We start from the raw sequence: 22,922 nt of genomic DNA, 5'->3' as shown, positions 1-22,922 counted from the left end.
TCATGCATCTGATGAAGTGAGCTGTAGCTCACAAAAGCTTATGCTCAAATAAATTTGTTAGTCTCTAAGGTGCCACAAGTACTCCTTTTCTTTTTACTAAAATATGTTTCTCTCAATCAGAGATTCAGTACGTGTTTTTTCCATTTAAAATTCATTTATTTTTATTTTGTGTAGTCCACATTTTTATTGAGTTATAAGTGCATATTAGCTGTCAGTTGTGCTTTTTAAGGACAAACGTTTCTTTTAATTGTTTTTTTTTTAAAGAATTAATACAGTTTTATCATGCTCTAAATTGGACTTTTTGACAGCAGCATTGCAGAGAGGGACTGGGGAAGACATGAGGTTATTTCATGTTTGTTTATTAATTTCTATCTTTCCTACTTGTATTACGGAATTATTTCTGTCCAGGTTTTCTTCTTTTCATGCAAACTACTGCAAGTCATTTTTACTCTTCTGAGATATCTAAAGCGTGGCAGTATTTCTTAGGCATAGAACATTTATAACTTAAGTTGAGGATTTCATATTGATTCCCTTGAAGAATAAGTGTTTTCAGAGTGTTACAACTAGTCCTTGATATTTAATGAATCCCAACAGATAACATGGCAATATACTTTTCCCTTTCAATTAAGAATGTGCTCTTGTGTTAAAAACAGTTGAAAAGAATCTAACCCTTGTTCATATATAATGTTGCAGCAATTAATAGTCCATTCTCTATTGAATTATGCCTATAATATTTTCCTGCTGATAGGATAGCATTATTTCTTTGTTCATAAAATAGTTGCACTCTGTTTAAGTATTAGTTATGTGTGCGTGACCCAGAAAAGGTATTGTGGCTTGCCATTGTAACTTAAATCAGAATTCATCAACATAAATTGTTCGCTAAAGGCGGCATGGCCATCCCCAAAGGGGGTTGGAAAGTGGGAGGCAGACAAAGTTCTAATATTGAACAGCAAGCGACATTAATTGATAAATTGAAAATTTACAGCTTTTTAAAAATTGTTACACAAGTCTATGAACTAATGCATGTGAATCCTATTGTGTTGGGGTGAGAGTCACTGTTAACCATACAGACTAACTACCCAGAGTTAGCATTAGCTAACAGTAGGAGATGAAAGAAAAGGGCATTACTCTCTGTCAAATTCTGCAAATCTTTCAGTCCCTCAAAGCAAGAAACAATCCGTTGTAATGTATGATCATCTTTTTTTCCCTAGATGCAAGATTTCAGACTGAGAGTCTCTCACTATGAACCCCACTGGGAGCTGTTCTTTTCAGATGTAGGCTAACACACAGCAGTTGACCCATGCAGAGTGACCACTGCAACATTAGAGAGGCAAAAATAACAGAGTATTCCCAAACGTATGAAACAAGGCACTTCTGAGAGAAGGCTGCCATTGTGTCCCTGAACTCTCTCCATGTGGCTTAGGTATTGTAGAGATCTCAGACCAGTTGGAATTGCAGCATATGCAAGACCTACAGTAGATGCATTGCAGTAATACAAGAACAAACGTGCAGCCTTAGACCCAAATTCTGCAAAGATTTATTCATGTGCTTAACTTTAAGCATGTGAGTATTCCCATAAACTTCAGTGGCACTATTCGCATGTGTGAAAGGACATGGGGTTGAATTTACATTGTTGCTTATGTTCTCAGCATTTCATAGAATGCTAAATTCATAGAATTTCTCTTTATTTAATATAGTTTTATGTTTCTATTATTAAATTTGAGAAATAACTTCCCCATTACACCTTACTGGCTATAGCTGTGACACTGCAAATACAAGTTTTGGATACTGTCATTGTGGGGGAATTGACTTTTTGTTCACATGGTGTCTGATCTGCAGTACTTTACTTCCAATCCAATATTCAAGGGATTGCTATGTGTTGCACATAGTAATTTTCATTGATGTGTGAGGTACATGAGTCCTTCAGACTTGATACCACATCAAGGTACCTCTTAGAGAACCAACCTACCAGAAACAGAAGATTATGTCTGGACAAGGTTAAAAATTGCCCTGAGTATTATCTGAGCTAAGTTTTCTCTAACCTTCAAAGTTTGAGTTTCCCAACTAAAACTAAACCCTGAAGTGCTGCTACTCTTACCCCAAATATGTGCATCTTTGAAGATCTTGTGTTGAAACTGACCAGGCATGATACATTCTGCTGTGCTTCACTGCAGCTTGTTTCAAAAATTGTATCTTTTCAGGCTTCCTAATAAAATGTTGTTTAAAAAGAACCCACAGGTGTGCAGTATCCATTCAGCTGACTTAAGCTACTGTGCTTTAAGAAAAATGTCATCCTAGTTTAGAATTATCTTGGTGGATTGACACACATTAAAAATCATCAAAATATAGGGCTTATAATGGAAGAAGTAACTGACCGTTATAGCAACAAACTATTGATTACCAGTGCAAAATAGGGCCCAAGTTTCAAACTTGGGTGCCTAAAGATAGGCACCTGAATATGTAGTACATTTAGGTAAGTTGTAAGTAATCATGCACCCACTATGCAAAATTGAGATCAGGATACAGTTTCCCCACATTTTGGGTTGCTGGTGGCAAAATTTCCCCAAAGTTCAAAGGTTTGTGGATTTGAGCTACGACTTTGGGCCCATTTCTGGTCATCAAGAACCCAAACGTAGTTGTAGATTTTAGTTCCCTTACATCTTACTTTGGTTTGTTTTTAGAAGATAGAGATTCTTGTTAGCAGTTACCTGCCATTTTTTGTCACAGGTACATAGTGAAGGCTAAGAAACATGCTCAGCAAACTAGTTTATTCAGCCACTTCAACAGGACAATGCTATTTATAATAAAGATTATTGTTAAATTACACCTTTTTTGTTGATGTTCAGGGGACATTTGCCAGGCCAGGTTCTTTGGGAACCAAATCTAGAAAACTGAAAACAAATTATTTGCTGTCTGATCTGTTGTGCAAAGGGAAGCTTTGAAAGTTTGAAATGTAGCAATTTTTTCAACAAAACAAAAAGAGAAGAAAGCATCATCTTTCTTATTAAACATTATTTAAAATGTATTTGCTTAGCATTTTAGGAAGCTTTTGTTTTATGTCTGCTATGTTTGTTACGTGTCTAGCCAATTTTAACATGTTTCTGTGGTTCACTGGCTGAGACAGGGATTGCATAGTTCGTCTGCATTTTAGTGGCACTACCAGGGGATGTCGGACCTTTTGCCCTTGTTTGTAGACACTCCGAAATTAAATATAACCTAACCTTAACACAGTTTTGGGAGAAATTTAGTATAACCTTGCACAGTATTTTTTTTTTTACAAGTATTGTGACATCTGTACTGGCAGATCACTGCTAAATCACTTGTGGTTTAATCATTGTCACAATTATAACCACAAAATACCCTAACTAGCAGCAAAAAAATTGCTGTGTGCGACCTTTTGAGAACAGTCTCCAAACAGAAGTGACTAAGTACCAAGCAGTAATCCCAAGTTATTTTTGTATTTTTTGTTCTATATTCCAGTACAATTTCTAATAAAACTTTAGTAAATAACCTCAGATTACTTGGATGATAAGATAACTGGGATAGCAGTAGTTTCTGAACAACTATAAAACCTTTTCTTAATGTGATATTCTTGTAAATTGCTTATTTAAGATAAATAACGAGGATTATCCTGCCTTTTAAGAATGTCAGTTACAAAGTTACAGTACATCTAATAAAATTAAAAGATTTGTGTCTAATTCTCAACTTCACTGAACTCATTCTTCTCTTTTCTATATCACCAAAATCATCTGGACTCCAAATGAACATCCAGAGAGAGTGAGTGAGAGCAGTGGTTTTGTATGATGTTTTAAGTCTTTAAAAGTTAAATTTTAAGAAAATATTACAAAGTAGTTTGGCAGTTTAGGGGTTGGTGGGAAAATAATCTAAAAGGTAAAAACAAGAGGTGTCTTTTTTTTCTGTCATACCATTAGAGGAGTATCTAGGCATAGTATCTGATAATTTCAGATTATTGCTGGAAATTATATAACTATATCTATATAGCTATATCTTTGTCTCTATATATCTATAGATCTGGCTCTGGTTTTTTTAAATATAATTATGCCAAATGTATTGATTGTGCCATTTTTAAGCACATTATACCATATACAACAGAAGTGTAAAATAATGGTACTTTTAGCATAGTAGCTTTCTCTATAGGTTAAGAACCATTGATGTTAGATTTTTTGCTATTTAATCCATGGACTGTCACATTCCATTATCTGAATTGCCCAACAGCCTGGTCGTTGTATATTTCAGAATGTATATTTAAAGCTCTTTAATATTTACATTGCATATGTCACTGTAAAAGGTGATTTTTATCCTGGCCTCTTGCCCAAAAACATGCTGAATGGCAACTAACCAATCAAAACTTAATGAGCCTTGGTAACTGGACTTTAGTGAGAAGCTCAGTCACTGGTTCACTGACCTGTATTACACAGTATCTCATTTGGCAGTGAATTAAGAATAGAGCAGACACATCATCAGCAGATTTTCCTGAGTGCAGACTTCTCTTGGTACTAACTTCCAAAGTCCAAGGCCGCTCCAATCTAGCTTTCTAAACCTGATCTGTCAGTGTGGTATAACCAGCTTATAAATTGGCTTAAAGATGATAATTGAACTAACCTTTTTACATTTAAAAAAACCCATAACATTTTGGCAATCATGATAAACTTCTCATAACTGATAAAGAAAGAACCTGAATAATACAAACCTTGAAGTATTTCACAGGGTGATTGGGGATGCAGGACAAATACAAAATGATATTAAAGCACAATCAACTGTTATGATTACATTTGCAATAATACATGTAAATAATGCTTTTTCAGCAGGAACAAGATAGATGCATGCATCTTTGTTTTTATACTCCCTTTGGTCTCATCCAGATTGTTAAGTGATACTGCTCTAATGTAAAAAGAGGTTACTGACAAGATTCTGCTCTCAGCTGTCCAGGGTGAACCTTGGCTACAATATTTCTTTTTCTTTTCCCCTTCCATGTTCCCGTTGCCAACATGTGTCAGGAGAGCAGAGCATCAAAACTGGAGACACTGATAAAAGCCATGCGTTCCAGATGCACTTTCTAATTAATTTAGGATCTTGCTGGGGGTCTGGTCAGCTAAAGCCAGATTTGTATGTGCCATTGTATTATAAAGAAACATAATTCTATTTTGGTGGTTCAGTTATAACAGCAGTCCTTGACAATTTCACTCAACACAATTTTAGGATTAAAATTAAACTTTTAGTGTATGTTTTTATATTTATTGTATACTATATTAAAAACACAAAATTTGCATACAAATTTCTGTCTCTCCTGCTTGTTAGTTTGCAACCTTCTTTCTTGAATAGACTGTGTGCTCAAAATTTTTAAATATTTGTCAGATTACTCTGAAATACTTGTTTCTCATAGTAAAATTAATATTTTTGAGGCTCTATTAAGGTTACCAGTTAGGGAAGGTTTGATGAAAAGCTTATAACTGGAAAAGCTCTGTTAATTTGCTGTTTTAAAAAAAACCCATGTTTGCACCGTATTAACCAAGCTTATCTCCAGCATGACAATCAGTTCATACCTAGCAAGACGATGACTCCAGCATTTTTTACTCCAAGAGCAGTAAGTTCATTCTACTTAGTTCAATATCTCCAGTTGGCTCAGAATTGCTAGTGTTTGTCCTTACCACACGAATAATGCATGATCACGTTCTACTGTGCAGTAGGTTAACAAAGATCTTAACATTTTCCTGTCTCCCCAGAGAATATACATTTAACCAGATAAAATGATCTGCAGGTGAAATATTTTAGTATTTAGAATTAGAACCATTTGAACTCGTAGCAAACAAGGCAGCTGAGTTGTTCAAAATACAAACACCTTTTTAAGACAACCACATAAAACGAAACATAAAGACAAACAGTGCAATAGCAAATATAGCTGTCTGTGCACTTCACGTCCTTTGTTTATTTTTTCATTTAAAAATCTTCGTTGTATTTTAATACTTACATTACAGGCCTGCTTGCAAAATGATACATGAATCATTTAAAAGGGTCTCTTAGGCAGTACTTAATTTCCCTATAGCCAGTGCTTTGCCAGTGCTATTTACAGCTACAAGAGTGCGATTCAGAGAATTGGAGCTGAAGTGATTCTCTCCTATGACTCAACTAATAAACTTTGTCGGAACACTAAAGAAGATTTCATGTTTGGTCTTTTTTGACTCTCACCTCTGAATATTGTAATAGTCTAAAGCCTCAGAGTTCCCATCCAACTTTAACTTTTCTGAACTCAAGGATAATTCAGAACTGGAGCTTTGGTTCTGATACATTTCTATTTGCATGACTAGATATGAGGAACACTCAATACTAGGAAACCAGGGGGGAGAGGATGCACAGAATGTTCTGGAGAAAAAATTATAATTCCTTCTCAACTAAAAGAGAGAATCCAAAATTGTTCTCAGCAGTGGGTGCAAATGCTCAGCTAGGACTTGCAGCTAAAAATAATCAGTAAAACACCTTTTAATTAGAGCATTATAATGGTTCACTTTCTCAAACTGTATTGCCTACTAAGGATGAATATTTTTGAAGATTTAATTTACGGTTGGAAAATGTCTCCTAATGCCTTTTGTTAGCTCTAGAGCTTTCTGTGTAATTTTCTAAGTGTTGTTTTTACTCATGTGGATGCTTCTCCCCGTCACAAAAATGCACCCATCATTTGGTGTAATTGATTCCATGTGCTAAATAAAGGCAAAGGGATGTTGTGAGTCAGGACTGAGGTGCATTATATTCTGCAAGGTTATGTAAGGAAGCTTGCACCTTGCCTGTTTACGCTCAGCACCCTTTTTCTCTAATACTCTACAAATACCAAATGCTATTAGTGCGTGGAGAGGCCTCATTTTAAATTCATTGAAACAAGTTATTCAGAGCTTTCCACTTTATACACTGACCAAATGCTGACCTCAGTTACACCACTGCAACTGCATCGAATATGGTCCCAAATGAAATGTCCAGGATTGTGTATTAGCAATGTAGAGAAAGTAGAACTGATGACACAAAAATCCATATTCTGTATCTCAAGGCAGATTGTTATTGCTACTCAAGTTCTTCTCCATGCAGATTTTTTCTAATAGCAAAGGTTTGATTTTAAATTTGCAGAGTTTAGTCTAAGTTAAAGATCTCCAAAAGAACCAATCAGCAAACTTGTAGTCACAGTTGTGCCAGAATATTTAAGTGAAAGTACAATGTCTTTGCATTCCTCATGTTAACCGAGGTTTATTTTATTTTCTATTTGTTTAAAAGCTGCTTTTCTACCATTTTTTGCATATCTACTAGGTTCTTAATCTATTTCTGCTAACAATATTGTGCAAATAACACCGAAACTCACCAAATGTCAAGAAACCTAAATGGGTGCTCCATAAAGTGAAGTTACATATGTAATATAGTTATAGTTCGATGATGCAGAATTACAAGAAGTGAAATTTATCTAGAGCTTGCGGGGGGTGAGGTGCCTATTCTTTCTTTGATACACAGGTATAATTAGATCCATGTTTAAAATCTCATTTTAGTTTTACTTCACAAATATTCATGTGTGGAAACAGAGATTTAAGTGACATTTCACACATATCCGTGCTTCTTGTGTGGCCGGTGCACAGCCTCACCAGGAGCGCTTGTACCAATTTAATTGCCAGTGTAGAGCATTGTGGAACAGCTTCTGAAAGGCTGCAACAATCAATGTAAGCAACACTGTGTCTACATTGACACTCTGTCAGCCTACTAGCTACATCGACCTAAGCGCTACACCTCTTGCAAAGGTGGAATTAAGTCGGTGAAGTGGGCGAGTTACATTGATGGGAGCTATGTTTTAGTGTAGATACTTAGAGTTATGTTGGCATAAGCTGCCTTACATCGACCTAACTCTGTAGTATAGACCAGGGCTTAGTCCTAACCTAAAAAGCAGACACAGAAGAGAGATTTTCAAAGGGCCTTAGGCTCCCAGTTCCCACTGAAAGTCCATGGGATCTAACTCTCATTTGTACCTTTGAAAATCTTCCATAGCATGCTTCTCTTGAACCAAACAAAGGAACACATGAAATACCAAAGACTCAAACATCTTAAGAATTCTGTATGTCCAGAACTCACCAGAAAGGTTCATCACTAGTCCTCTAAGCTCAGACTGGTACAGAGGGAGACAGGAAGTCAGAGATATGTGGGAACAGTGATGTTTACCACATAGAAGTTGAGTACAGGAACCATATAATCCTAAGTCTACAACGTAAGAAGAAAAACAGACATGTCTGTATAGTAAATTACTGTATCAAGACTGTATTGATGCAATTTAACATATAATAGGTGTGGAATCTGTTATGAAGTAGCTGTGGAATAATACCAGACAAACCTAGAGAGTTGAATATTAGTGTAACCAGTGTTCAAATGTATGCAACACTTGAAGAAAGAGTGTAAAAGTCTAACAATGTGGGACTAATCCGACAGCTGAAATAAATGAATCTGCGTGTCATCTAACTTGACCCTATGATCAATTGAGCAGTTCCTGTTAGTGGAAACTCTTTGAGATGTGTTGGTTCATGTTTGGATAGTTTGCAGTGCTAAACGGATCTGATGATTTTAGACATACAGTGCTGCTCATCCTGCTCCTGACCTTTATTCCAAAGACACGTGACAAGTATGAATTTTATTTGAGCCCTGCTATGGGAGCGAAGTATTTCTCACTTTGCAACTTTATTACATTTAGCAGAAATTCCTTCTGTAATTATGACATGACATTAATGTTCACAGGAACTCAAAGCTGGATGTTCCACTGGGTAAAACAAATGGTAGTTGAAGTGGGGAGGGTGGACATAAAAATTGCTGATTTTTCTATAGTCATGCCAAATTTGAACAAGGAAAATACTCGTTACTGTACTTTAGCCCTAGTTACCTTAGTTCTCCGACTGTAATTGTTAATGATGACTCAAATCCTTGGTGAACTAATCAAAATAGTATACTATGTTACCAACAGTGGAAAAGACCCCCTCAGCAGTTTTAGTCAAATTATACTGTATAATACACACAAATAATAGGTATGTAATGTGTCCTGATACTCTACTTATAGGCTACCAGCAGTATGTTGTAATGGTCCTTTAGCATACGTAGTGGAGGACTTGACTTTTACACAGCCCATTTGCTGGGGGAAAGAACGAGGGAGTCATTAATTTCTGGAGAGTGTTTTTGCCAGAAAGACACAGGCTATAAATCTGATATATTCACAGAAAAGTGACATACATTTCAAATGTTCTAACCAGTATGCTCACCATGAGAGAATTGATTATACTGTAAATATAATTAAGTTAATATTTTATGCTCTGCTTTTCAAATAACTGGCTATGGTTTTACCCATTGATGGTCTTTCTAAAAACTCGTGAGTATATTAATGTTTGCACAGACATGAGCAAACACATACAATTTAGCAAAAAGTCTTATTCAAATCCCGGTTATATTTCATTAGGTTTCTTGTTAACCATCTAACGTTGCACACCCATGTTAGCTGTTTGTTTCGATTTGAAATGTTTTCCTGCTAATATGGATACTCTGCTTACTTCCTTTTTTTTTTTTAAAGAAGTGAAGGGGCTAGGTATATTTCTTTTGGGTTTTTTCTGTTTTATTTAAAAATATCTAGAAATAGTTAACTCAGCTGCTTTTTTCTGCTCTCTAAGGGGTCGCCTGGCCTGATATGCACCGTCTGGCAGACAGAGTCCATCTGGAAGAGCTGATTAAAATTGGCATCCTGAAAGGCAATGTAGATGACATGGTGAAGGTTCATCTGGGTGCAATATTTATGCCACACGGACTTGGACATCTACTTGGAATTGATGTGCATGATGTTGGAGGCTACCCAGAGGTTAGTGCTAGCTGTTTTGCAGATTAACCCTTCTGACTTGAGTAGGCATTTCTTTTAGTTTCACAGTCAGTAGCGTCTTCTCTGGGTAGGAATTGATATGCACTGAAGTTTTTCTTTGCTGGTGTGGTATTTCATGTGGTTTTCCTGAAATTAAATGATGATTTCATCAACACATGAAATGCTCCTGTGAAATGCCTACTCCTGCTGGCCTGCAGGGATTCTTAGCGTTCCTAAAGCTCCTGTGAATAAGGTGCAAGAGTGTGTTTTATTTTCAGTTGGTCCATTTGTTGCATCTGTTTATTCAGCAGTGGCCTCATGATCAGCAGTGTGCTCATGCAGAAGCATGTGTTCCCTGCCTCAAAGAGTTTATGATCTAAAAAGACCACACCGGAAAAAAAAATGTAAGGATGGAGGGAAAGGATTGCAACTTTGATGCAAGGTGATCAGGGTAACGGTTGGCACACAGCTTGGTAGAGCCATCATTTTACATGTATGTGTATTATATGTTAAAAATTTAGTTTGCAGGAGCGCATTTGTTAGTGGAGAAAAGGAAGAAATTGTTGGAGTAAGGGAAGGGAGTGGGGACAGAGAAACTGCATGGGAGGGAGGTGGAAATGGTGGTGGAGGGAGTAAAAGCAATGGACAGAGTTAGGTTGACAAGGTGGGAGAGGTCATATCTTTTATTTGACCAACTTCTGTTAGTGAGAGCATTAGGTTGGGCAGCTGGGGTGCAGCCATTGTAGAAGAGGGGTATGATAAAAATGTGACTAACACCCAATGGCAACACGGCGGTGAGATCTATTAAGACCTCTGATTTTTCCACTGCAAAATTAAAAATATACTCTGAAGCCATAGTCAACCTGGGTCTTGTGAAATCCCATAAAATACAATATCCCTGTTTCCCTTCATTTCCAACAATAATTGCTAGTACCTCTGTTTACCAGCCAGCACCTCTGTTGTTCTCTGAACAATTTTAGAGGGATTGATGCGAATATGCAACATTTCAAACAAAATGTTTTTTTGCCTATGAGTATGCTCAGTATCAATACTCCCAGCCTTGACACATACTTCAAAAAACATTTCCCTCCGAGGAAATGCCATTGTAAAGTGTACATTTATTCTGAACCTGCACGGTGCTAAGTTCCTCCTGTGAGAAGCTGAGTGTCTTCCAGTCTGAATGGTGTGGGAGGTTACAAGAGCTCACCCTCCTGCAGCAAGGCCCTGAAGGGACTGATGACAAACTCATGCCAGAGTAGGTACAGATATGCCTGATACATGCACTCACTGTGGAAAAATAAAACACACACCTGCGAGGAGCACACACCTTGCCAATACATAATGCACATCCCTGCAGTTCTTTCATGGGGATTTTTAGAGGAAAGATACTTTGCCAAAAGGAGAAACCTCTCTTGAAGGGAGGAGGGAGATACGGTCCCTCCCAGACACCTGCCCATGGTTTTTCCGTGGCTGCCCATCTTCCTACATTGAAGTCTAGTTCCAATGAATCATTAGCTTATTCTTCCAACTTGGGTCACCATATATTCATTGGCTGTAGTGTGTCACTCAGTGAATTGGTCAGCAGTAGGCATAGAAAGAACCGGACTGCTAGGTCTCTCCACAACCCTTTGCAATCTTTTCAAACCTAAGAGCGTGACTGTTGTGTCTGTACTACACAAGCTGCAAAAGGAGAGTCTCCTGAGGCAGGCTGGTTGCTATTAAAATGTTTTTCTCTATCCTTTTAATACTAATTTTAAACAAAACTGTGTGGCTCCTACATTTTTCCCTCTTTGGTTCAATTTTAAAATACATATTTTTCTGAAAAAAGAGTTTAAAGTTGAATGCGGTTTGTTAATATGAGGGTCAGCTTGAGTGGATTCTTGCATCAGTTCTTAGTCCCACAACTGCTGCTACTGCATAATAATTGATTTAGGCTATATAGGAGAAGAACGTAAGGCTCTGGTGTGAGTGTACATACATTCCCTATGCAGAAAGAATTACTTTCTCCAGGCACTATTTGATCTTTACATGTAACCATATTCTGGCCACTTAGAAAACTTTTCAGTGCACTGAAAAGTTTTCTTTCTCAAGTACAAGCACGATATGCAACTACTTTTGTTCTTAAAAGATTGGTGACAAATGTCTTAAAGCCTGACTAAAACAGTAATGAAGAATAATAACCGAAATAACCAGGATGAAATATACAGGGATAATTAAACAACTACATAATGATGTAACGTGTATGTCGATGTGAAGTCTGATTAAGGCCTGGTCTATGTAAGGAAATTAGGTCAATATAACTTCATTGCTCACTGATGTGAAAAATCCACACCCCGGAACGACACAATTAAATCAACCTTAACCCCCTGTGTAGGCAGTGCTAAGTTGACAGGCAAATTCTCTCGTTGACCTTGCTACTGCCTCTCAAGGAGGTGGAGTATCTATGCCAATGGGAGAACACCTTCTATCGGTGTAGGTCAGTGGTTCTCAAACTTTTGTACTGGTGACCCCTTTCACATAGCAAGCCTCTGAGTGCGACCCCCCCCCCCTTATGAATTAAAAACACTTTTAAATATATTTAACACCATTATAAATGCTGGAGGCAAAGCGGGGTTTAGGGTGGAGACTGGCAGCTCACAACCCCCCATGTAATAACCTCGCAACCCCCTGAAGGGTCCCAACCCCCAGTTTGAGAACCCCTGGTGTAGGTCGTGTCTTTACAGAAGTGCTACAGTAGCGCAGCTTTAGTGATACAGCTACACTGCTGCAGCATTTTAAGTGTCGACAAGCCCTAATATAGAAGAGTGACTAATACACTTTTCAGAGCATTAAAAACATTATTTCCTAGAATTAGAAGAACTATTTTTGTGTATTAAATGCATACTCTGAGTGCTATGTGAATTTGACAGTAGTTATGGTTTCCCCCAAAATTAATATGATGGTTCATGAATAGCGTCTGAAAGAAGAGACTCTATAATTCTACTACCCAACAATGAGACGTTCGCAACAGTCTAAAAAAACAAACTGTAACTGCCAAGGGGTTTGGCTGATACAATAATAAATAAAACTAGTTGAAATATTTTCAGAAAGATTTTTCTCTGTTTTGTATTTTTTGAGTATCACAAGATTTTAAGAAAAAAGTGTTTTCAATAATGTATCATACAAATGTATGTGTTCTGCTTCACATTTTTGTAAGATTTCCATCTTTTACATGGTCTCTGGGCCCCTTCATATGAGGATGAATGGGACTGGAAAAAGGAGTGCGAATTGGCTCCCACCTGCACCAAATGTTAGGAGCCCGGAACCTCCACTTCTCCAGCTTCTTTAAGGGATGCTTTCTTCTAGTCAGCTACAGAAGCTTTTTAGGCATGATATTAATACATTTAGGAACATGTTTGTGTTGTGGGGGTGTTCATTTATGTACCATGATCTTATTGGTTGAACAGTTGTGAATTGGATGTTTCTTTTTCAAAAGCTACGTTTCACAGTTATGATTTAAATACTGACGGAGATGTAATTTGACAGCTGTGTTAGATTTCTCTCCAACAAACCACAGGGTTTCACATTATCTCAGTTATGTCACGTAATGACAGCAGTTTGGGGATTGCATTTTTTAAGGAGAGGGAAGAAATCATACATAAACATTTGAACCTATGTTTTATTTTAAACATCACGGTATACAGATGTTCCCCAGGTTACGCAAGACCTGACTTACGCAAATTTGCACTTACGGAAAAAGTTCCGTAAACTAGAAATGGGGGGGGAGTCTTCTTTTCTTTTCTTTTTTTTGTGTAACGTTTGGGGATACGTTTCCGACTTACGCAAAATTTGAGTTACGCAAGGCTTTCCGGAACGGAATGGAACAATTGAGTAAGTCGGGGAGCGTCTGTACTTAATGATTGACATAAAATTACAGTAATGTCAGTGTACTGGAATGGGCTTTTCAGCTTGAATTTGATGAAAAAGAAACAAAAATTAAATTGAACCCTTGGCTGTGTGCAAAGCTTCATCGCTAACTTATATGGCACAGATAATTAGTGGCCCTTTGCCCTCTGTCCATGCTGTTCTCTCACCTCATGTTGGCATTGAACTCACATAGCAGGAGTGACTTGGCAGACTCAAGGGAGATCTGTTAGTGGACTCCAGAATTTAAGAGCCCAGTCAACGCACAGTCAACCTATGGAACTTGTTGCCAGGGAATGTTGTGAAGGCCAAAACTATAACTGGGTTCAAAAAAGAATTAATAAGTTCATGGAGGATAGGTCCATCAATTGCTATTAGCCAAGATGGTCAGGGACACAACCTAATGCTCTGGGTGTCATAAGCTTCTAACAGAAGCTGGGAGTCGACAGTAGAGGATTGATCACTTAGTATTTGCCCTGTTCTGTTTATTCCCTTTGAAGCACGTGGCATTGGCCACCATTGGAAGACAGGATGCTGGGCTAGATAGACCATTGGTCTGACCCAGGATGGCCATTCTTATGCTTCATATACTTATGCTCATACTTAACTTTTACGCATGTGAGTTGTTTTGACTTTAATCATGTGAGTACTGAAACTACTTCTACTTATAGTTTAATGTTTGTGTAAGCTTTTGTAGGCCCAAGAGCCAAGTAAGTTTTAGGACAGGTGAGAGGAATCAGTGAAGTAGGATATCTCCTGCACTTTTAAAATTAACTACAGGATATACATTTTGTAAGGCCAGAGCCTCACATACAGAGGGAAAACCCATAATTGTTTTTCAATTAGATGTAAAGCAACAGATCCTTCTGATCCATCACAGACCTTTCTTCATTACAAATCTGTAGTTGTCCCAGCTATGCCAGAAGAAAGACAAGATGCAATGGATGTGATTTAATTAGACTGCAACTTAATTCACTTAAAATATCTGGGAATAACCAGCAATAAACTGTTATCGAGCAGGTCATCATTAGTTTCTTAATTGTTTCCCCCCTACTTGGAAGAACTGCTCTCAGCACTCTTACATCCCAACCTGGTCCCAGCCAGCCTGTTTCTGGGCCCCCTCATATGAGGAGGAATGAGGCTGGAAAAAGGAGGGGGAATTGGCTCCCACCTGCACCAGATGTTAGGAGCCCCAAACCCCCACTTCTCCAGCTTCTTTAAGGGATGCGTTCTTCTAAATCCTCTTCCAATCCATTTTGTCTGAGAACCATATCCCCTCTGTGAGAAGTACCCCTCCACTAGACATCTTTCACAAGGAGTTCCCCCACCACCTGATCCAGCCACTTCCTGTTCCTCCCTGCTCTGTCCAGGTAGATTCTGCTCGCCACCTCCATTTGCAGAAGGGACCCCACATAAGGACAAACAACCCCTTTTCTTCCAACCAGCTGGACAAGGACATCCCCACATTTTGTGGTGAGCTAGTTTCTACAAATACTCATTTAGCATACAGAGTTGCTTTCTCTTCCCTTATGTGTTTCAGGAAAGGAGTTGTTTATATACATAAATCAAAATTAACAAATGTTCGTTCTCTTGTGTATTGTACAATCTATTTTAAGGGCTATATATTCAAATTCTGACTAATCTGTGTCGGCAGTTTTGCAAATGCAGTCAGTTGTGGGTGCATAGGAATTTAGGGATAAGATTTCAAATAAATTAAGCTCTCTGTTGCATGTTTGTAAAATAAATCTAATTGTATGCTGAATTTATGAACAAATACTGAAGTTGAATATAGATTGAGTGCATGTAGTCATGTAATTTCATTCTCAAATTACACATGCATTTGCATGCCTAACCACTCTAAAAATCTGACCCTAGACCCTATCCAGCTTCCTGATTTCTGTGTGCAAAGGTTTGTATCTACAGTTGGTCTGGAAAAAGGATAAACAATGAGGTGGCAAAGTTTGCAGATGATACAAAATTACTTGGGATAGTTAAGTCCAAAGCTGACTGTGAAGAGTTGCAAAGAAATCTCACAAAACTGGGCTACTGGGCAACAAAATGGCAGATGAAATTCAGTGTTGATAAATGAGAAGTAGTGTACATTGGAAAACATAATCCCAACTATACATACAAAATGATGGGGGCTACATTAGCTGTTACCACTCAAGAAAGCGATCTTGGAGCCATTGTGGATAGTTCTATGAAAACATCCATTCAGTGTGCAGCAGCAATCAAAAAAGCTAACAGAATGTTATGAACCATTAGGAAAGGGACAGAAAATATCATGATGTCACTATATAAATCATGGTACACCCACACCTTGAATACTGTATACAGATCTGAACAGCCCATCTCAAAAAAGATATATTAGAATTGGAAAAAGTACAGAGAAAGGCAACAAAACTGGGGTATGGAGGGGTATGGAGCAGCTTCCATATAAGAAGAGATTAAAAAGATTAGAACTGTTCATCTTGGGGCATGTCTACACTTACCGGTAGATTGGCACTACTGCAATCAATGCAGCGAGTGTCGATTTAGCAGGTCTGGTGAAGACCCACGAAATCGATGAGAGAGCACTCTCCCATCGATTTGTGTACTCCATCTCCCTGAGAAGCGTAAGGGAAGTTGATGGGAGATGCTGTCCTGTCGACATAGCGCAGTGTAGCCACCGTGGTAAGTGGATCTAAGTACGTCGACTTCAGTTACATTATTCGCGTAACTTAGATCAATTTACTGCGGTAGTATAGACCAGCCCTTAGAAAAGAGGCTGCTAAGGTGGGCGATATGATAGAGACTTATAAAATCATGAATGGTGTTGAGAAAGTGAATAAGGAAGTGCTATTTACTCCTTCACATAACATAAGAAGCGGAGGTCACCCAATGAAATTCAGAGGCAGCAAGTTTTAAAACAAAAATAAGGAAGTACTTCTTCATGCTATGTACAGTCAACCTGTGGAACTCTTTGCCAGGGGATGTTGTGAAGACCAAAAATGTAACTGGGTTCCAAAAAGAATTAGATAAATTCTTGGAGGATAGGTCCAGCAAGATGGTCAGGGATGCAATCCCATGCTCCGTGTCCCTATATCTCTGACTGCCAGAATCTGGGACTGAATGACAGGGGATAGATCACTCAGTAATTGCTCTATTCTATTTGTTCCATCTGAAGAATCTGGCACTGTCCACTGTTGGAAGGAAGGATATTGGGCTAGATGGTCCAGTGCTCTGACCCAGTATGGCTATTCTTATATTATGTTCACATTTCAGATGATTAGATAACTCTTATCTACAAAAGATTGTGTGTGTAAAATTACAGGTCCACAATTAGTTTTGTTTTGAAAATATGACTGTAAAGATGGATTGGGAGTTTGGGGAAGGGAAGGAAACTTTTAAAATTTGGTCTCTTAGACACTTAAACGTCTGTCTCTGTGAATTATATGGAGAGTTTACTACCAGTGTTGTATCAGGAAATCAATGCAAGTAATTCTGCATGCGTCTGAATTAACCATCAACCTTTCTACAGTATTTTTCTTAATTAAATTATAAATATACACAGTTGGACACTGTAGCACGAACACACCGCTTATCCATGTTAATTAAAAGAAGAGTCTTGGCTATGTTTCATTTTCTTATGAGGAGACAATACATTTTAAATATATTTTATAGATTGTGAAGTTCTTTTGGTGTGTTTAACATTTACCAAGTAGACTGCTTTTATGAGGAATTTCACAATGCTGTTTGTGTATTTATTACATGCTGTGCACATGCTTGCCGTATCCTGCCCTATTTTCTAATTAGCGAAGAAGCAAGTTACTTGCTTTTGGCTGAGAGAATTTTTGAAAGCATTAAAAATTATTTTAAAAAAGAAAAACTTTCCAAGTGCTTATTATTCAATTATTTTTCAAGTATAAGCAGCAAAGTTTGGAATAACACCGTAAGTTTTTCATTTCCTAATTTCTATCCATAACAAAGTATGCTGTGTTCCAAAAAACTGATTCCAGACATTGTTAGCTTAGATTAGTTATTCATTAGTAGCCAGGTTTTTGCAAAATTGGCAGTAATATTTTTTTTCCAGTAAGCAGCTTTCACATGCAGCATTCAATAAGCACTTCCTTGCCCTTTGACAGCAACACTGCAAAATGTGTGCAAATATCCTATAAAAATAATGTTGTTTTATTCAGAATATATCTATTATCTTTCTTTTGTTGCTTTGTAAAAACTTTTAGTTTTGGAAAACAGTGTTGGTGGTATACAAACTACATTTATGGCCAGATTTTCAAAAGAATTTAACACCCAACAGCTCCCATTTAGGGACCTAAATAAGTGCCCTGATTTTCAGAAGTTCTCTGCAGTGAACCACTCTCATGGAAAACCTTGTCCTAAATAGCATAATTCTTGATGGGAGCTGCTGGATCCAAAACACTTTTGAAAATCTGGTTGCTTCATTTAGGGCCCTAAATGGCAGTTGAGCAGGCTTGAAAATCTGGGCCCAGTGGTATACACTAAGTACTTCAGAAAATCTGACCCTTAGTCAAAAAAAGCTAACTTCAAAGTATGAAATCTCTATTAGGTTTAGCATCAACCATAGCATTTAATCATGGATACAGTTTTCCCACACACTTTCATTTGTTTTCTGAGTAAATTCTTTATAAATGAGGATTTGTGGCTGTTCAATTGAAAAATGTTAAACATTTTAAATTGGAAGATGGTTGAAATGTTCTTTTAAATCCCAATTCCTTGTCTCTTGATTCTAGAGATGTTTCAATTTCATGTTATATTAATTGACTGCAAGGCTCTGTAAAATGTTAAGTATATTTTAAGGCTTTCTGCAATAACAAATCAATTAATTTAAATTGGGTTAACAGCTGTCACTTGGACATCTCAAGTTATAAAAAAAAGTTGTAGAATTTATCTTTAAACATCTCTGGTTTTAATTGCCTATCTTCCTTGTTCCTCGATGTATACATTTACAATTAGTCATATTAAAACGCATATTGTGTGCTTGCACCCTGCTTACCAAATGATACAGATTGTTCTGTACCAGGTACCTGTCCTCTTTATTATTTTTGTGTCATGGGCAAACTTTATATCAGTAATAAAAATGTTAAAATAGCATAGGGCCAAGAAGTGATCCATGTAGAACGCCACTAACAGCTCCCTTGTTTGAAGATGATTCCCCTTTGACGATCATTTGTGTAGGGTTAGTTCTGAGTTCATCTTTATCACTATAATAAATTGTGTATCTGGAGTGAAGATAAGGAGGTACTTGCTTCTCTTTCTTTATCTTTTTATTTTAATTCAGCCCCTTTTCAGCAATATACTGCCATGCGGGCCACCTTGGCAATGAGCAGGAAAAGTATTGCCAAGAAGAATGTTTGCAAAGCCTTCCCATAAGGAAAAATCCTATAGACTTTAATAGGGATGAAACCAATCAGGTTCTACAGAAATTAGCCTGAAAAAACCATGGTGTTTAGTACAGAATAGGATCCTTTCTATAAGACTTTTAAAGCCACGTATATAATTTAATAGAGCATTATATCCTAGCTGTGTAATTCTACAGGTGTGGAGAAAAATTATCATTCTCTATCAAGTCCCAAAGGCCTTTTCTGTGAGGGTTTAGTCTAAAGATTTTGGATTTACAGGTTGTAGTAGAAAAACAGTTTTTAACATAAGCAGAACAGGAAAAAAGCTCAGTTCATGATACAATGCAGCCCTTTACCTAACAAGTTATGAAACTTTGACTTCTCAGGGTCTTTACCCCTTCATTTGAATATTAGGAAACTGATTTTGTTTTGTTTCTTTTTAATTAATACACAGTCCAAAAATCTTTACATTTGGGGTTTAGATCTGAATTTTGCTGTGCCAGTCCATCTCTGTTTTTAAACAAGGACTAATATACATATTGGTGGGTGTATTCGGAGCAATTTACTGTATGTACAGATTGTGACTTTTATGTAAAAGATTGTGATAATATAGTTTTCTTTTAAACTATATACAGAAAATAAGATGTAAAAAGTATTACTATGGGGTGTGTTACAGTTTTGTGCCTTTGGGTTTTTGCAAAGGCAATTCCTATCAATATTAATAACAAAAGGCCCTCAAAAGAAAAAGCCCAGAATATCCTACATATGTTCTCTGTCTGTAACAAAAAAGTCATTTAAGTATTAAAACATTGAGTATTAATGTTCTCCTATTCTTTGCGATTATATGGTAGCTGCCAACATGGTGATTTTACCATTCAATATCTGCCATTTACTCTCATTCCTGAGTTGTATTAAATCTGTTGAAATAGAAAAAACATTCATTATCTTTCAGTACTTTCATAATGGCATCAGGGGAACCTGGTGACATCTGAGAATGGGGAAGCAAAAATGACATGGGAAGTTAAGATCAGAACCAAGTTACAGGAGTAGATTAAAATCCCATTGTACCTGACTCCAAACATGCAGTGCTACTTGTAATAAATCACGCATAATTCTGCTTTCTGATTCTCTTCCAGTCATTGCCAGGGAAGTATAGAGTGCAGTTTAAACTTGGTGCAAAGCTTGGTGCCTATGAAAAGAAGAAAAACTTTAAAAATAGCCAAATTACATTGTGGTCTCTGTTGCCCCAGTGTTAACTTTTAGTTGTGTCCCAAAAGCTCTGACACGTACAGTAATTAGATTATCCTACAGAAAAGGAAACTGTGACTCCCAAATACCAGGAGAAGTATATGGTGCTTGAAGTAGGAACTCATCTAACCTGCTGTGAGTTTCAAACTCAATTAACTAGCAGCTTCTTTTGCTGGCTGGAGTCTGCTAGGGCTGTCGATAAAAACCCAGACAGAATGGTGACTGAAGTTTACTTAATTCACTGAGCAAGAAAACCAAGAATTCAGGGAGAAGGGACCAAGAGACAAATTATATGAAATTCAAGGTTTTATTTTATTGTTCACCATTCAGGACTCTGTTTTTTCTACAATAAATGAGCTCATTAAACATAGGTGTGCACAAGGGGTGACTGGTAGAACAACCTAACTCTTATTTTTAATATAGATATAGTATAATATAGTATGAGTATTTAAATAATATTTGATTTTTTAATTAGATAACATTGTCATGACTGCTGTGCACTGGATGTGATCGAAAACTGAGATCCCAACAACTTGTGCTAGCTAAAGATCCCATGGCAACTTAGTAAGAAAAAGTACCAATGTATAGTTTGAAACTGTTTAAGAGCCTAGCCCTGTGAATATTGCCCAGAGTTTACAACTACGAGTAGTCATATTGATCCAGATCTTGATCCCTGCTACAGCCACTTTGAGCTGTCCTAATCAGGTTGATATGGATTCTCTGTGAGGGTTGTGGAAGGATGTGACCAGAGCATCTCTACACTCAGGCAATCCCTGGCTGATATCCCTGGGGAGCCATTAGCAGCTGATACAGCTAGCAGAGGCCCGGGGCTCCCTCTTAAGTCCTGTGCGAAGCACAACCCAAGAGGACCCAAGGACTGGGGACACTAACCTCGCTGGAACTACTCACATTACATAGTAAGCATTACATCTGGTAATGTTACCAGGACTGGACCCTAAGTTAATAAAATACTTTGGATCCCTCAATGGAAAAAGTACTTATAAATATAAGATATTGTATTATTATTTTTATTCTTCTCAACTCCTGATGATGGCAAGATGTCCATGTACTGAGGCACAGCAGGGACATTGCAGCCCTTTAGTTTTAATTGGATCCTTTTACTAGGAAAGAATCAATGTATTTTTTCACCTCCTAATTTCCTTTTTATTCCAGACGAAATCTGTATTTCATATTACTGCCCACTTATCTTAATTTGAACTTTTATTTTGATCACATAGTAGCATACTCAGTTTACATAATGATTCTGTTGTTCCCTTGACAGTGCTTGTTGCCTAGATTTGCTGTTTTTTGTTACCTTACATGAACCATTAATTGGAATCCAATGTTCTTGGCAGGAGAACAGTTGCAAATGACCGTGTCATACATCTGTGCTTACTGTGGGCGTGAACCAATTTTCAAATGCAAATAGAACTTCAAAATAAAATCACAGTGTTAGAATATGGTTTTGGATACTGTTTGTTGCTTCAGTGTACAATAATATGAACAGTTCTTCAAAAGCAAGGCTTCCCAAAATACCACTGAATGTATCTTTTTAGATGCATGGGTGCTAAGATGTTTACTGTACCGTTGTTCTACATTTCTTTTTGGGGCAGGGATTGCCTTTTTGGTGCTTGTACAGCACCTAGCACAGTAGGGTCCTGGTCCATGCCTGGGGCTCCTAGGCAGTACTGCAATACAAATAATAAAGTCTAGTGATGCAGCACTCTCATTTTGATCCTCCATTTCAGCTCTCAACAAGCAGCAATGCTACAGAAAGTATTCAATGCTTGATTCAAGGTGTTAGTTATTTGGGTGAGCATGCTGTTTGGAAATTTCAGTTATAAAAGGGAGAAAATCTAACAGAGGATTCTGGGGTCAACGGGACATATTTTGCCCACTGGGTTATGCACCCAATACAGTAGGGTGGCCCTGGAAACAGCAGTGTTCCTATTTTCAGGCCTGTCCCAGGGACCCTGCCAGCTTTACAGAAAACAGTTGCTTTAACCCAATTTTTGTAAATAGCCTGAGCAGACTCTGTCCTTAAAGGATATGTCTACGTTGCAATTAAAAACCAGGGTTGGGCTAAGGGTCTTTTTAATTGTGGTGTAGATCTTAGGCTGGTGCCGGGCTATAGGACCCTGTGAGGTGGGAGGGTCCCAGAGCTCAGGCTGCAGTCCATGCCTTAACATCTACACCGCAATTAAACAGTCCCTTAGCCTGAGCCCCACAAGCATGGGCCAGCTGCCGTTTTTTAACTGCAATGTAGACACAGACAAAGAAGCTGCCAGCCACCTGAGCTGGTGAATTTGATAACAAGTGAGATGAGTGCTAATATGTCTAAAAAACCAGGTACCACATAAGGCACTCAAATATCAGAGTGGTAAGCATGATACGGGTATGTCTCCACTGCAATTGCTGAGGATTGCAGTTTAGGTAGGCATATCTGTGCTAAACGTGGCAAAAAATATCAGTGAAGATATGGTGGCATGGGTTGTACAAGCGCACCTGGAACCCAGGGTACTTACCATGTTGCTAGCTAG

General features: G+C 37.7%; 1 protein-coding gene across 1 annotated transcript in view; it reads left to right on the top strand.

The window, feature by feature from the left end:
* The window catches only part of PEPD (peptidase D), a 217,489-nt gene that overhangs the window by 177,031 nt on the left and 17,536 nt on the right, over positions 1-22,922 (top strand). The window contains exon 13 of the mRNA XM_048870777.2: positions 9,690-9,874. Within this exon, the coding sequence (XP_048726734.1) occupies positions 9,690-9,874 (185 nt within the window). The remainder of the gene's footprint in view (positions 1-9,689; positions 9,875-22,922) is intronic.

The sequence above is a fragment of the Caretta caretta genome, chromosome 12 (assembly GCF_965140235.1).
Source record: "Caretta caretta isolate rCarCar2 chromosome 12, rCarCar1.hap1, whole genome shotgun sequence".
NCBI lineage: Eukaryota > Metazoa > Chordata > Testudines > Cheloniidae > Caretta > Caretta caretta.
Note: the sequence above shows the minus strand (reverse complement) of the source record. Positions and strands in the feature narration are given on the sequence as shown.